The 15,770-nt window shown below is 33.9% G+C and overlaps 1 protein-coding gene across 8 annotated transcripts in view; it reads left to right on the forward strand.

Annotated features, from left to right (window-relative positions):
- The window catches only part of HMBOX1 (homeobox containing 1), a 165,683-nt gene that overhangs the window by 81,950 nt on the left and 67,963 nt on the right, over positions 1–15,770 (forward strand). For all 8 annotated transcript variants that reach the window (XM_054576023.1, XM_054576026.1, XM_054576024.1 and 5 more), the window contains exon 4: positions 3,252–3,337. In XM_054576023.1, the coding sequence (XP_054431998.1) occupies positions 3,252–3,337 (86 nt within the window). The remainder of the gene's footprint in view (positions 1–3,251; positions 3,338–15,770) is intronic.

Raw genomic sequence — 15,770 nt, forward strand, 5'->3', positions numbered from 1 at the left:
GTGTGAGACTTTGTAAGACATAGGAAGCAAAAGGGATTCATTCTCTTTAAAGAGGATGTCAAATTTCAGATGAAGAGAAGAACTAAGGAGTAGGAGAAAATGAGAGAATTATATTTGGAGTAAACTAAAGAGTTTTTACACCAAGAAACTGATAATTTCACAGGGTACAGTGTGTACAGTGGGAGAGGCAGGTTGTTAAAGAAGGCTGAATGAGGAGAGAATGAGGAGGGATATGTGAAAGTTTAAAGAACAAAGTCAACCCAGTAGGATGGAAGATTTTTAAAATCTTTAAGAGAATTGGACACAAAGAAAGTTGAATGCTGTTGCTATTTTGAAGGTACCTAGTAAAACCACTGAATGCCACATCATTGCTTGTGTCTAAAATGACTTTCTAGAAATATTTTCATGATGCCTTAAAGTACCCAATGCAGATGTTTAATTCAGTCTTATGTAGTTATAGCAAGGCATTCGTTTCTACTTTTCGTAGGATTCTTTTTGGTGTTTTATAAAATAATAGTTATTGTTTATGTAGTGCTTGTACAGTTTCAAAATGTTTACATTGAAAAACATTTTATTTTATGTTATACACACATTTAGTATTAAATTTCATTTAAGTTTAATTTCAGTGCTTGGAAAAATGTAAATATCTCAAAAGCTTTGTGATGGTGATATTAATGTTCCCATTTTACCAGATGATGAAATGAAAGCCCAGGTTTATTAAATGACTTGCCCGAGTGCTCCCTTTTCTTTCAAGTCTTAAATTTTTCTTCAATTCAAAAAAGATTCTCTTTGGTAAAGCAGTTGAGTAAAGAGGTTTTCTTTCTTTCTTTTTTTTTTTAGACCCATTGTAGGTACTTAGAAACTTGTCAAGTATTTAAGTGTAGTCTCCAAGAGTGTAAGTGAATTGCTGCTGTCTTGCTGCTGTTCTTGATAGTATAACCCTGCAAGACTGTGAATAATTCACAAACTGGATATTCCCTATTGGAATAATTGAGAATTACCTCCTCTGTCTGATTTAGTGTCTACTCTAGGTTAATTTGATTTAAAATAAATTGATTTAAATTCCAGATGACATCAATGGTCAAGAATATACTGTTTAATCATTTTCTCCATAAAAGCACATTTTTTAAAAACTCTACCTTAATAAATATTCAGGTTTTATTTTCTGAAAACACTCTGTGCATTGAAATGCAGTGTCTTATTTAAGTTTTTTCTCATTAATATTGCAGAAACCAAAAGATTTTGTTTTATGTATGTCAGCCAGTTGAAATAGATACTGCTGAAGTTATCTCTTGCTCAACTGATTATTGATGGATATTTGAGAGCTGTTTAGTTTATATTACCTGTACTTAACAGTTTGTTGTTTTGTTTGACTTTAAAATGAACTTATTTGTGCCTTTCCTGTCAAAGACACAATTTTAAAAATAAAATGAGAATGCATATTTTTCAAGGAAATATTTCAAACATGAACAAGCATTTTGGAAGGAGTTTAGCTATTATCTAGATCAGAAGCTAAATCAGTGTGGGAAATTTTAGATATTGGATAGGCAGCTGATTATTTTCTTCCTTTAGGAATCTTTTTAAATTAGGATTTCCAACCAGTAGGTCAGGAATATACTGTAGAGCTCCAGACCAGAAGCTGTCCCTAGTGTCACCTCTCTGTTCTTTTCCAGAGTAACTGAAAGGGAGCATGAAATCCACGAGCAGAATGTATAGAGCCCTCACCAAGGGGCTAAAATGTCTGCTCTAAATTAAGTTACAAGTGATTCTTTTTGGAAAGGGTACTTTTCTTTTGTTTCTCCAAACAATCTGTGGAGAGACTTGAGCTCCTGTAAAGAGTTTGTGGTTCATTCACCAAATGATTGTAAAGATTTCGTGATCCCTTTGTCTCAGATCAAGAGTCAGCAAACTTTTTCTGTAAAGGGCTAGATGGTAAACATTTAGATTTTGTGGACAAGAGGCAAAATGGAAGATACAATATAGATAACTTTACATACAAGAGAGAAAACAAATGGATACAAATTTTTATGAACAAAATTCAATGTAGAATAATAATTAAATACAATTTTAAAAGTATAAGCCTACTATTGAGAAAAATAGAATTTGGGAAGGGATAATATTTTGCTTTAATTCACATTTAAAGAAGTGTTTCCTGCCAGTAAATTGATAGCAAACGTTCATCTGTGAAAACCATTCTTAGCTCATAGGTTGTATAAGAGAAAAGGTGGGAGGCCAGGTTTAGCCCATGGGCCCAATTTGCTGACCCCTCTATTAGATTACGTTACCACTATTCTGTGTTACTTTTGGGCTTCAACAAAAGTTAATGTTCTGTTTAATATGTAATCCTTTCATATAATAAACATTCAAAGAGAAATTGCTCAGAGTTAAGTATAATTTTAATTTACATATTCTTTTTATTCTAGTGCGGAAATGGAAGTCTTGTTCATTCTAGTGAATGTCTAGTCTTTTGAGAATTTGTTGAATTTTTAAATAAGTAAAAGTTGTTTAGGCATCTTTGTGGAGGAAAAATTAGGTCTATAATATGTAACCCAAGGACGCAGAAAATAGTGTAGGTTTAAGTACTGAATATTGTGTATGACACATGTAATAAGAAATTAACAAGTGCCTGTTTATATAAAAATTTTATATGCAAACCACCCCACTTAAAATTTTTTGGTTCATACAGGAAAATCAGGCAAATGAAAAAGCAAAGACTATTTTGAAATGACTAATATTTTAGCAGTTGTGAGAATGATGATGATTTCTATTCTTCAACAAAGGTTTTAAAATGAACTGCACCTTATTTATGCAGTGCATAGTTAACATGCAAACCCACAATCTACTCACAACTGATTTTTTTGTTGTTGTTGTTGCTTTCTATTTTCTAGGATTTCTCTCTGTGTAAGATACATTCATTCCACAGTAATGAAACTTTGTGCATACCATATGGCAGCGTTGCTCCTAATGTGAATTATTCACAGCATGCTGTTAGCCATCTCCTGGTATGGAACTTAAACTACTGTGGCATTCACCAAAGCGTCCGTCTGATAGTGTGGTGTTTTAGGACCTGAATATTTGGTGTTTCTTGGTTTCTTTTAATTTCATGTTTCACACAAGCTTGGTCTGTTTGCCTTTATTTTTGTGTCCTTTCTTTCTGTGTTCTCCCCACCTCTCTGCTTCACCTTTCTTAGCAAAGATGAGGATTTCTGCCTTCAACATACATTGTTGGTCTTGTCTTCTGTTTTTGTTAGGAGGGACAGCAGTGTGATAAAAGAGGAAATCAAAGCCTTTCTTGCCAATCGGAGGATTTCCCAAGCAGTTGTTGCACAGGTAACAGGTAAGAGCTGAAGAGCCCTTTATTCTGGAATCATGTCTGATCTCTGCCTTTGGGTGCAGATGTTGGATTATTGCTTGCATTTCTGCATTGCAGTGCAGATCTGTCAACTTGGGCATAATAATCTATGCCAGTGATTTAAAACCCATTGTCTCTGATATCATGGCACTTCCCCAGTGATTTTTCAAAACTTGTGCTAGTAAGTTTTAATAGCATTTGTAAAAAAGCACAAAATTCCCTATTTTATGGCTAAGAAAGGGTTCTCTGGTTTTCTGGTAATTGTGACAGAGCTCATGACACATGGATTATCCAACTGCTACCTACATTTCATATATTTGCAGTCCTCCAAATCTAATTCTCGATTTTACCAATTAAAAAAAAATGATTCATGAGAGTAAAGGAAGTTGTGTTTTTTAAACCACTTTTCTGTATGTGAAAGCTTTTCTCAAACCATTGCTGAGAAGATAACAGTTATCATTGTCTTCTCTTTGTTTTTTATATCCCATCCCATTTTATATACCCACCCCACCTCATCCCTATCCCAAGTATGTGGTGTAAATGTGTCATTCTCTATTCCGACAGCATTTTTTATGAAGTTATTAAGTTGGGTAGCATGTCTTTTCTTTGTTGTTTCGTAGTGTTCCTTTCTTTGATATCAGTGATTTATAAAACCAACTATGCCTTAATCATTAGAGGAACCAGAAACTCTTTCAGCTACATTTTATAATTGGTACATCGTTGTGCATTGTGCTCTGATAGATGTGAAAATTAATTTTTCCTCCCCCCCTTTTTTTTAATATGCCAGTGGCAGCTATATGACCTTGGCCTTTTTAGTCTCTGTGCCTCAATTCCTCACTTCTCCAATGAAATAGTTGGATCTGATCTTCAATAGTACCTTCCAATTTTAAGATATTATGTATGTTCTGTAGACATTGATATATATTGAAGACAGTTTACCTAAAAAAGTTATTGACCATTAATTCAATTAAAAATCAAACTTGAGATTTCAGAAGTTTTAAATTTTGTCCCAGGAATTAAGGCCAGCCAATCTTAATTGTGTGTGTGTGTGTGTGTGTGTGTGTGTGTGTTTGAGAGAGAGATTGATTTTTGTAAATGACACTGTTCATGGTAAAAGACTTTAATTAAAAGCATATCCTTTTGTATGGAGATCTTAGAAGGATAGGTGTATGAATTTATTTTTTGTAATCTTCAGGTGTTTTTCAGTAGGATATTTAAAATAAATTGTTACCTTTATTTTCAAGGATTAAGATATAGTGCTAAGGGCAAGTTAAGTGGGTTTTACCAGAACCCACCGATGTGTACTGTGAACAGATGGAGTTCTGTCTTTCAGGGCTTTATTTCAGCCCCAAGATTAGAAGCCATAGTACCTTTTAGTTTGCCAGCCTGAAAAGAATGACAAAATTACAGCGCTATGAAACAGCATTCTAAAGTTGATTTTGTCCAGGCGGAAATATCTCTGAGTATCTTGAATACCTTGAATCTTGAATCATCTTGGAATTTTAAAATAGTAGCTTTTGAAACCAATCCAGAATTGATGCAAATTATAATAAAATACCTTTAAAAGGAATTTCTTAGTCATATGTAAAAACATTAGATAAACCATAATGGATTAAATGTAGTATATCAAATATTACCTTTTTGGAAAGGGAAACTGAGAGATGTTTTAGCCATCTTGCTACTCAAAATGTAGTCTATGGAAAAGCAGTATTGGGAGCTCGTTGGAAATGTAAAAATAGAGAGCATCACCCTAAACCTGAATCAGAGTTTACATTTTAACCAGGCCCCCAGGTGATGTGGGTCTGAGAAGCACTATTCTAGGATGCTGGTAAGCTTTCCTGGCTTCCGCTTCAATGGACTGGCATTGTTTAACTTTGCGCACTCAGTAATTGTCATCATGATGCCATCTCCTGTTTTTGAAAGCAAGAGTTGAAACACATTTATTATTTGTTATATTACTTGGACCTTTCTTTGCTGTTTTTGTACTGTTAAAATCTTCCCCCATTTCATCCTCACCCCAACTTATTCTTCCTTCTCTTCATTCCTAGTTTGAAAGCTTGGGTTCATTTTCCCTTGATCAGTTATCTTCCATAGTTTCCTGTTGACTGAAAAATGAGTCCTCATAATTTGACTCCAGCCTTCTTTTTATTGTCCTCTTCTATTCAGAATACTCCCTGGCTGAATTCAGCTACTCACCATTTCCAGAATTCTTTTTACCCAGATATGCACAAATCGGTTGAGACTAGGATGCCTTTCACCTTGTCACCTCAGCCTTATTTCTGCTTATCGAGGTTACCTCAGTTGCTGTCCTCATTGTACCTTCTTTGATCACTTCAGCTCATATGGACATCGCTTTTTTCCCCCCTGAAATTACATTAATTAGTCTTAGTTCACCACCCTGAGGTACTAAACCTCATTTCAGTTGTACATTTTAAGATGCTTTGTTTTTTAAGAGAGGAGAGGGAAGGAGAAAGAAGGAGAGAAACATCAGTGTGTGAGAGAAATGACGACTGGTTGCCTCTTGCACGCCCCTCTGTGGGGACCTGGCCTGCAACCCAGGCATGTGCCCTGACCAGGAATCAAACCAGCGACCTTTGCCAATGCACAATCTACTGAGCCACACCAGCCAGGGCAGTTACACATTTTAGAATAACAGTCTTTCTTGCACATCCCCAAAGAGTCTAGCACTGTACGTGCTCTTTGAAGATTTCATGTTTACATGGCTGCCTTGTAGGGTAAAGTGAGTATTGGTGAAGCTAACACAGATATTGAAAATCTTTCCAGTATGACTTAGTCCAATGATGTTTCCTCTCCAGAAATAATTATGTATTTGCTCAATAAAAGCTGCATGAATTTCTGCCCTTGGGAACTCACAGTTTTCTTTTATCTACTTTAATCAATGATTTACATAAGGCTAGGGAATGTGGATTTGTAATTAGGTTGGTTAATTCTCCCATTGGTCAACTTAACTGAATTCATGTATTCCTCATGCATTATTGTGCTACATTTTCATCCAGCACATCCAGTCATCAAGCTAAACTCAGGGGCAGGGCTTTTCATTCCAGAAAAGAGTTTGCATTAGAAAGAACAAACATAAATCTAGGCCCTTGTAATTGGACTATCGGGGACAGAGTAGCCCGAGTAAGGTGGTCTTCTGGGCATCCAGGGCTTCCTCCACTATCTGCTAAGTACATAGGCACATTTTCCTGTCTTTAAACAAATGAGTCCAGTGTGTTTTATAGAAGAATGACTACCTGATGAAATCTACCCCAAAATAATGTTAAGGATGTGGTTGTCCAAAATCTCTGTCCTGTAATGAGTCTCTTGAAGTCAGCCAAGTTCAACTCTAATGTGTGAAATAATGAAATAAACCAACCCTGAGATAAACAGGAGGAAAAGTGGTACATAGCAAAAGAAAATGCTAAATAAAAAAGTGTAGTGAGGTGCAAAATTATAACACATGGCTTGTTCCAGAAACAAATGCAGAGGCTTCTTTTTATAGATTCAGAGGATATCTATAATAAGATAAACAAGAAGTTCATGGGTGGGGTCTGTATAAATAATATCCTACTGATAGGAAAAATGACAGTATAAACAGGATATAATAGCAGTGCCTGCTGAATTTCCCAGCATGTTATTTGTAGCTTCTTTCACAGAATCATAGCTGCTTTCACCAACAGTGGATTTTTTTACCTCAGTAAGAGATCGAACAAGAATCTAAATTCTCACTAAAAATGGTGGGGTGGGGAGCATAGCCTTTGCTTTGGTAATAAACACGTGTGTTTTATATTCACTTTCAGGGTAAACCATTTTCTTTGGCTGTTAGAATTCTTAGAACATGATTTTCTTTTTAAATGACCTCTGGGGAAAATCAAGTGGGCAGAGTAAATGGGAAGAGCTTGAGTGAGTGCTCATCAGCCAAAGAACTATACTAATTGGATTCATGTCCTCTTGAAGAAGTTACTAAATGGAAGAAGAAAAAGATAGCATCTGTGAATTTTAAGACATTTATCACAATTTTATTCCCTTGAACGGTAGTTGTATAATGGAAAAGCAGCCATTAAACTTTAGAACACTAAAGTTCTAGTCCTGTTATTAAATAGCCTTGTGACTAGAGGCAAATTTGTAGCTTCTCTGTGTCTCAGTTTCCTTATTTATAAGATGAGGGGCTTAGGCCAAATATTTTCTAAGTATCTTTTCTAATTGTCAAATTCTACTCTGTTTTTAAACTGTTGAGTACATTTAAAAAGTATGAAATACCCAATACAGTGACTCATTCCCAAATGTAAGAATTTGTGTAAACAGAAGCTCTGAACCAGCTTTAGAAATGTTCCAGCTATACTCAGACCACTTCTCTTTTTAATTTATCTTTAAAATGAAGGGTAAAAACATTACATATTCAATGTAACTGTAATAATTTCTTTACAAAGGTGGGTATATATTGATCCTTTCCCTAAGCAGACAACTTCAGACCAAATATTAAAAACCAACTAAAGTGTCACTATACCTTTTTTAAAAATGTAATTTATTTTTTGGAGTAGTTTTAGGTTCATAGTAGAAGTATAGAGAGTTCCTATATACCTCCAGTCCCCCACATGGGCACAGCCTGCCCTACTATCAGCATATGGCACCAGAATGGTACATTTGTTATAATCTATGATCCTACATGGACACATCATTATCACCCAACGTCCAGTTTACATTAAGTATAAATGGGTATTGTACATTTCAAGGGGTTTTGAAAAGTGTAACATAACTATCCATAATTCATAGTATCACAGGATGATACTGTAGTTTCACTACCTAAAAATTCTTTGTGCTCCTCCTCTTCATCCCTCCTTTTCCCCAGCCCCTGGCAACCACTGATCTTTTCACTGTCTTCAGAGGTTTGCCGTTCCCAGAATGTTATACGGTACACAGTCTTTTCAGGATGGCTTCTTTTTATAGTTTCAGAGGATTTCTGTAAGAAGATAAGTTTATTCACTGAGTAATATGTGTTTAAGGTTTCTAATGTCTTTTCATGGCTCAGTGGCTCATTTCATTTTAGTGTAAATATTCCATTGTCTGGATGTACCACAGTTTATCCATTGACCTACTGAAGATCATCTTGATTACTTAAAAGGTTTGGCAATTATGAATAAAGTTACTATATACAAATAGAATTTCTATCTACATTAGAAAACTGGTGTTGGTAGGGCATAAATCACAAACTATGAAATTGTCCTTTTATACTACAGACAAATATAATTATGGTCATTTAACAAGATTTTATTAGTTCCTACCTAATGAATGTTACTAATTTTATGTAGATCTCCAGTTTGAAGGCTATTATCTGTCTACAAAATGGACAGATTATTATTTCGTGTGAGTTATAACTTCTGTTTCGAAATTGAAAAGGTTTAGAGTTTTTATTTCTATTAGTAGAAGACTTCTTTTCATATCTTTCAGTGGGCTTCAATTACCAACAATATAAATGTTTTTGCAGAGTACATTTTAGGATTTTCTCTTGTTTTGCAGCCTCTGGAAAATAAGAACAGATGGTGTACCATGGTTCAAATATTTCTTACTTTTTACTTCATTTTTTTCTGTCTTCTGCAATTTGTTGGCAAACTGTTTTCTTGTAAACACAACACATAAGTTTACTTCCCGCCCCCCCAGGAAAACATTCAGCCCCTAAATATGAATGTCTGTATTTACTCACTTTGGTTATGGCTCCGTGAAAAATTGAAGTGAGAATAATTTCAGAGTATATTTTTTGTTGTTAGAATTTTTCTACAAGTCTTGAAATTCATTGTTTTACCAGGGCTTTCGTCATCTCGAATGCCATGTAAAGATTGTACATTTTTAGTCTAAAAGTTATGAAGGTTGATTTTCAAGTGTAAAACAAGATTTCTCTTTTGCCTGTATTTAAAGTATACACTATATTTAAAATTTTTTATTCTATCATAAGCTTTGACAAAAGTGACTTTTAAATCTCAGGCACAGATTTGCTTTCTCTTCCCTGTAATTTTTATTTTTGTTTTCCCCAATTATTGTTTCCTAAGATTGTGGAGAAAACTTAAGATTTTATATTCCTTTCTCAGCGTTATGAAATATTCCATTATATTAAATAAAGATAACAGGACAGGGATAAATGACAGAATACCCTAGTAGGAAGGTCAGAAGGCATCTGTGTCTGATGAAATAGCCAGCCTATAGTTTAGCTGTGGTCCATGTGAGTTAGTAGGCAATGTTATAAATAATTCCCTGCAGAAGGAGGCTTCGAAGGGAATAAACACCATTTTTTATAAACTATAGATATGTTCTTTTATGCATTAAGGAATTAATCCTGTTAACTCTTGAAATTTACTGGGATCTTAAATCAAAGGCTTTGACATCAGTTGCTACAAATAATTTGTTCTGTCAGGAAAATCTACTAGATTTAGTAATATGTAATTATTAACTTTAGTTGGGTAAGGAACTGAAGCTTGAACTCACCAAGCTAACCAAGCTTGAGGGCCTTGATATCTGAGAGACCTATACAATTTTTAAACAATTGTTCAAATTTGTTGGCCTTTAAGAAAGGTTTTAATATCAGCATGTGTCAGCTTCAGATAAATTTGACTATCTTTTGCTCCTTACAGAATTAACTTGAGATAGTTAGGGGAAACATGTCTTTTTCCTTGTTTTTAATCACCTTTATTGAGATAAATTTGCAAAAGAATAGAGTTCTCTTGGGTTTTATCAAGTTTACAAAACAGTATAACCATTACCAAAATCAAGATTTAGAACATTTTCAGTATTTCAAGTTCTCTCATGCCTCTTTGCAGTCTAATGTCTTCCTCAGCTGCAAGTCCATGGCACCCACTGATATGCATTCTCTCAGTATAGTTTTGCATTTTCTGGAATGTCATGTGACTGAAATCATACATATATACCTTTTTATATCTGACTTTTTTCACTTAGCATGATACTTTTGATATTAGTGTTGTTACATGTATCAGTAGTTTGTAACTTTTAAGTGTTGAGTGGATATAACAAAATTTGTTTATCCATTAATCAGTGGAGGGATGTTTGAGTTGTTTGCAGGTTTTAGCTATTATGAATTAAGCTGCTATAAATATTTGTCTACACCTTTTGGTGAAGACATGCATTTTTATGTCTTATACCTTAGAATGGGATTGTAAGGTTATTGGTAAATACATGCTTAACATTTTAAGATACTACCAAACTGTTTCCCAAAGTGGCTATACATACCATTTTGCATTCCCACCAGCAATATATGAGATTTCCAGTTGCTTTGCATTCTCTTCAGCAGTTGGTATTTGTGCTTCTCTTTAAGTTTATCCATTTCAGTGCATATGTAATGGCATCTCACTGTAGTTTTATTTTGCGATTTTCTAATGACTAATTATGTTGAGCAGTTTGCAGATGCTCATTTGTTATTCATGGATTTTCTTAGGTGAAATGCCTGTCAAATCTTTTGCCCATTGTTTCTTAATCAGGTTGTTTGCGTTACTATTGATTACTATTGATTACAAGAGTGTGTGTGTGTGTGTGTGTGTTGTGTGTGTGTGTATTCTGAGTACAAGGCCTTAAATATGTGGATATATACAGATATCCTAGTCCAAGGCTTACATTTTTATTGTTTTAGTATTGTCCTTGAAAGAGCAAATGTCTGTAATTTTGATGAAGTTATATTTATCATTTTTCCTTTATGGCTCATGCTTTATGTGTCCTAAGAAAAATTACCTAAGTGAAGTCTCATTTTAGGTCTATGAATTATTTCAAGTTAATTTTTGTATATGTGTGAGGTAAAGGTTAGAATGCATTTTTTTTTTCCATGTGGATGTCCAGTTGGTAGAGAACCATTTGTTGAAATGGTCAGCAGTGGTCAAGAGACTAGTCTTTTTCCATTCAATTACATTGACATCTTTATCAATAATCAATCAAATATACAGGCTCCAGCAGGAGTAATGCCTGCTTGAGTGTGTTTGGTATGCTTCATGAATGTCTCGAATGAGAGGGACAACAATTTGAACATTTCACCTAAGATGTCATATGGTGTGCTTGAGTGTGATATTGTTATGTTACAGAATTACATGCTTATGATTTTGTAATAAAAAAGGAGTGTTATTTGTGCTGCACCTTGTATATATGTGTGGGTATATTCTGGGCTCTATATTGTGTTCCATTAATCTTTATATCTGTCCTTATACCAAATACAAACTGTAAATTATTGTAGACTTTTAGTAAGTCTTGAAATCAGAAAGTATAATTTCTCCCAACTTTTTTTTTTTAAGGTCACTGTAGAAAAGGTCTGGAACTTTTGCATTAAGAAATACCTTTTAAAATCAGCTTCTCAATTTCAACAAAAAAAGCATATTTCTAGTGAGATTGTGATTGAGATTATGAATATGTAGTTCAATCTAGCATTAGGAATTGACATCTTAATCATATGCAAAGATGATATTTCTCTCCATTTGTTTAGGTCTTCTTTATTTTCCCTCAATGCATAGGTCTTCCACATATTTTCTTAAAATTATCTCTAAATATTTTATATTTTTGGTACTGTTATGCTAGTGCTATCTTTGACTTCAATTTCCAGTTTGTGTTTTGTCATTGGGTAATTGATTTTGGTAATTCACCTTCTATTCTATAACCTTGCTAAATTCTTTTATTTGTTCTGGTAGCTTTTTTGGTAAATTCTTAGGGTTTTCTACATGCACAACCATGTTGTCTTCCTTTTCTTACTTTTCTTTGTGTATGTCTTTTCTTTTTCTTGCCTTATTGCACTGACTAGCACTGTGAATATGATGATGAGAGCAGATATCCTTGCCTTTTTCGCAGTCCTAGGGAGCAAACATTTAATGTTTCACCATTAAGTATTATCTTAACTGTAGGGCTGTAGGTTTTTCATAGATGCCCGCTATCAAGATGCCCTTCAAGGGATGTTCCCTCTATTTCTAGTTCCTGACAATTTTTTATAGTGAATGGATGATATACTTGCTCAAATGCTTTTTCTTTATCTGTGAGATGACACATGGTTTTTCTTTTTTAGTCTTGTTAATACAGAGAATTACACTGATTGATTTTAAATATTATATGAGCCTTGCATTTGGGGAAAACTCCATTGACATAATGACATATTATCATTTTTATATGATTTTATACAATTTGCTGATATTAAGAATTGTTGCATCTGTTTTCATTAGGGGCATTATTCTGGGTTTGTTTGTTTTTCTATTCTTATGTTGTTCTTGTCTAGTTTAATAATCATGATGATGTAGCCTCATGATACAGTTGGAAAGTGTTCCCTTATCTTGTATTTCTGGAAGAATATTGTAGAATTGGTATTATTTACTCCTTAAATATCTTTCTTTTGAGATTGTGCTTCTTTTATTATAGCAAATATCTTATATTTGGTCATAACTTAGTACCTAGATCTAATCCTGCAGGGCTTATACCTTGTACTGAGATCAACAGAACAAAATGTAGAGGAGTAGATATTATTGGGTCTTTAATACCGCAGAAATTACCAGAACTTTTCTGCATGATTTTACCCTTGGCAGAAATGTTCTTTTACCAATTGCCTACAATAGTAGGGTTACAAACCACAAACCAAATCAGATGTCTTCGATACAGCAATAGCCTTTCCCTGGTGCCCTACTATGCCTGAGTAAAGAACATAGTTTTCACTCACTTAATCTATGAGATTTTGCTTCCTGTAGTAGTTTTAAAAATATTGAATGACCTATTTCTAAATCTGCCACCTGCCAAACAGATCCATGGATGACATCTTGGTTTTGAACATACTGATTTTCATATGCATGTCCAATATAATATTGTTCATGATGAGAAACATAAGAACAGGATTTTAGAAACATTCTTAATGTGATCTTTATTAAATATTTTGAGATATTTTAAGACCTAGAATGTTATTTTAATAGAGTTTTTTCCAGCTTTCACTGTTTTAAACATAAATTTTGTTGGTTGTGCCCAAGCCCTTCTATTACAAAATATTTTTTGAAGGACAGTTACTACTAGCTTGTCTTCACTTTTTTTTAGGACATAATGATTTCGAAATGTGTTTAAATTATTATTATTATGAATAATAATATTTAATAAGAACAATATCTCTTTAAACATTTTTGCCCTTGCTTTTGTTTAGTCTTCAGCTCAACTTTATCATCGTGCTAAATATCCACCAGGACAGCATAGAGCCCTCTCAGTGAGTCGTAGATAACCAGTGGCTCTACTTTTTACTCCTGTGCACCTTGTTGGCTAAACCTCTCTTTTTGGAGGGCTTTTATTTTTAGCTATAATTTATTTTAATGCTTACCAACTGCTAGATGCTGTGCTAACTGTTTTATATATTTGAGAGTAATGTGTTAACTTCTTCAGTTATAGATGAGAAAACTGAGACTAAGATTCAGTCATTTGCCCATAGCCACGTAGTGAGTTGCTATTCATCTTGCTGCAAAGCCTTTGTTCTTGACATAGCATTTCAGAATATGGAGCTAGTACAGTGCAGTGGTCAAGAGCATAACTTTGAGTATTCAAAATGTGATTTCTATCTCTTACTAGTTATATAACTTTGAGCAAGTTACTCAGTGTCTTAAGACTCAGTTTCCTGTTTTGGAAAATGAAAATAATAATAACTACTTATTATGGTTCTTGAGTGGATTACATTAATTAGTTTATGTGAAGTTTCTGGAACCCTGTAAATGCTATAAAAGTTTTTTGTTCTCTTTATTAACCACTGAACTGCATAATGTTTGGCCAGCAATCTTTTCTCCTTTGTCTCCAAAAATTGGCTTTTCTGAAGCTAAGCTTCCTGAGACTAAATATGTTAACTATAATATTTCTAACCTTGAACGACTTAATTTAATAATGGACATTTAAAGAAATGGAACACCCCCGTGTTCAGAGAAGCATTTTCCAATAGCCAAAATGTGGAAATAACGAAAGTATCCAATGATGTATGAATGGATAAAGAAAGTGTAGTATGTGTGTGTATATATGTTGTCTGTATATATAGATATGTATGTGTATATCTGTGTGTGTGTATAAAATGGAATATTGTTATTTGGCATTAAAAAGAAATCTTGTCATTTGCAACAACTTGGATGGATCTTGTGGATATTGTGTTAAGTGAAATAAGACAGAGAAAGACAAATATTTAAAAAATCCTCACCCAAGGATATATTTATTGATTTTAGAGAGGGGGGAGGGAGGACAGGATGGAAAGAGAAACATTGATGTAAGAGAGAAACATTGATCAGTTGTCTTCTGTATGCACCCTGACCAGGTAGGGATCAATCCCGCAACCTTCTGGTGTATAGGATGATGCTCTAACCATCTGAACCACCCAGCCAGGCCTACTTTTTATATTAGGAAATATATTCATGTGATTCAAACTTCAGAAGTACTTAAGGGTATGTACAGTGCTAAACCTAAATCTCCTACTCTGTCCCTCAGCCATAGTCTCTTTCCAGAAGAGACTCATGTTATCAGTTCCTACAGACATATTTTATGCATCTATAAGCAAATAAATATATCTACCCAAAGTTTCTCTATCCTGTTTTGCTAGATAGGTGGTATGCTGTATACACTATTCTGCACCAAGCTTTTCTAACTTGGAAATTATCCCACATCAGTATGTTTGGGGGGGAGGCAGTTTTAGTCCTTTATTGTTATATAAAATAATGATGCATTTTATATGTTGTAGATTTATGTTTATGTTTTGTTCTGTGAGTTTTATAATTTTAGCTCTTATATTTAGGTATCCAATCCATTTTGAATTAATTTTTGTATATGATGGGAGGTAGGAGTCCAAATTATTTTTTGTTTGTTTGTTTGTTTGTGGGTTTCTAGTTCTTTCAGCACCTTTCAGTTAAGCTTCTTTCAGTTAAGAAGACTGTTCTTTCCGTATTGAATTTTGTCACCCTTGTCAAAAATCAACAGACCATAAATGTATGGGCATTCTTTAAGTTTGTTTTTATTTTTTTATTGTTCAAGTAGAGTTGTCTTAAATTTTATTTTTCAATTATAGTGTACATTCAGTATTGTTTTGCATTACTTTCAGGAGTACAGCATAGTGGTTAGACAATCACATTCTTTACAAAGTCTTCTTGACTCTCAATTCTATTCCACTGTTCTATATATCTGTCTTTATGCCAGTAACATGCCGTCTTGATTACTGTAGTTTGATAGTAAGTTTTGAAATGAGGAATGTGAATCCTTCAACTTTGTTCTTTGCAAAGATTGTTTTGGCTGTTCTGGGTCCCTTGCATTTCCATAGAAATTTTAGGATCACTTTGTCAGATTCATACGTTATTCTGGGAATTTGTCCATTTCATCTTGGTTATGTAATTGTTATGCTGTTGTTTATAGAATTCCCTTATAATCCCTTTTATTTCTGTAAGTTTACTAGTAA

The sequence above is a fragment of the Pteronotus mesoamericanus genome, unplaced genomic scaffold, assembly GCF_021234165.1.
Source record: "Pteronotus mesoamericanus isolate MK-2021 breed Mesoamerican mustached bat unplaced genomic scaffold, CSHL_Meso_final contig_32, whole genome shotgun sequence".
Lineage (NCBI taxonomy): Eukaryota > Metazoa > Chordata > Mammalia > Chiroptera > Mormoopidae > Pteronotus > Pteronotus mesoamericanus.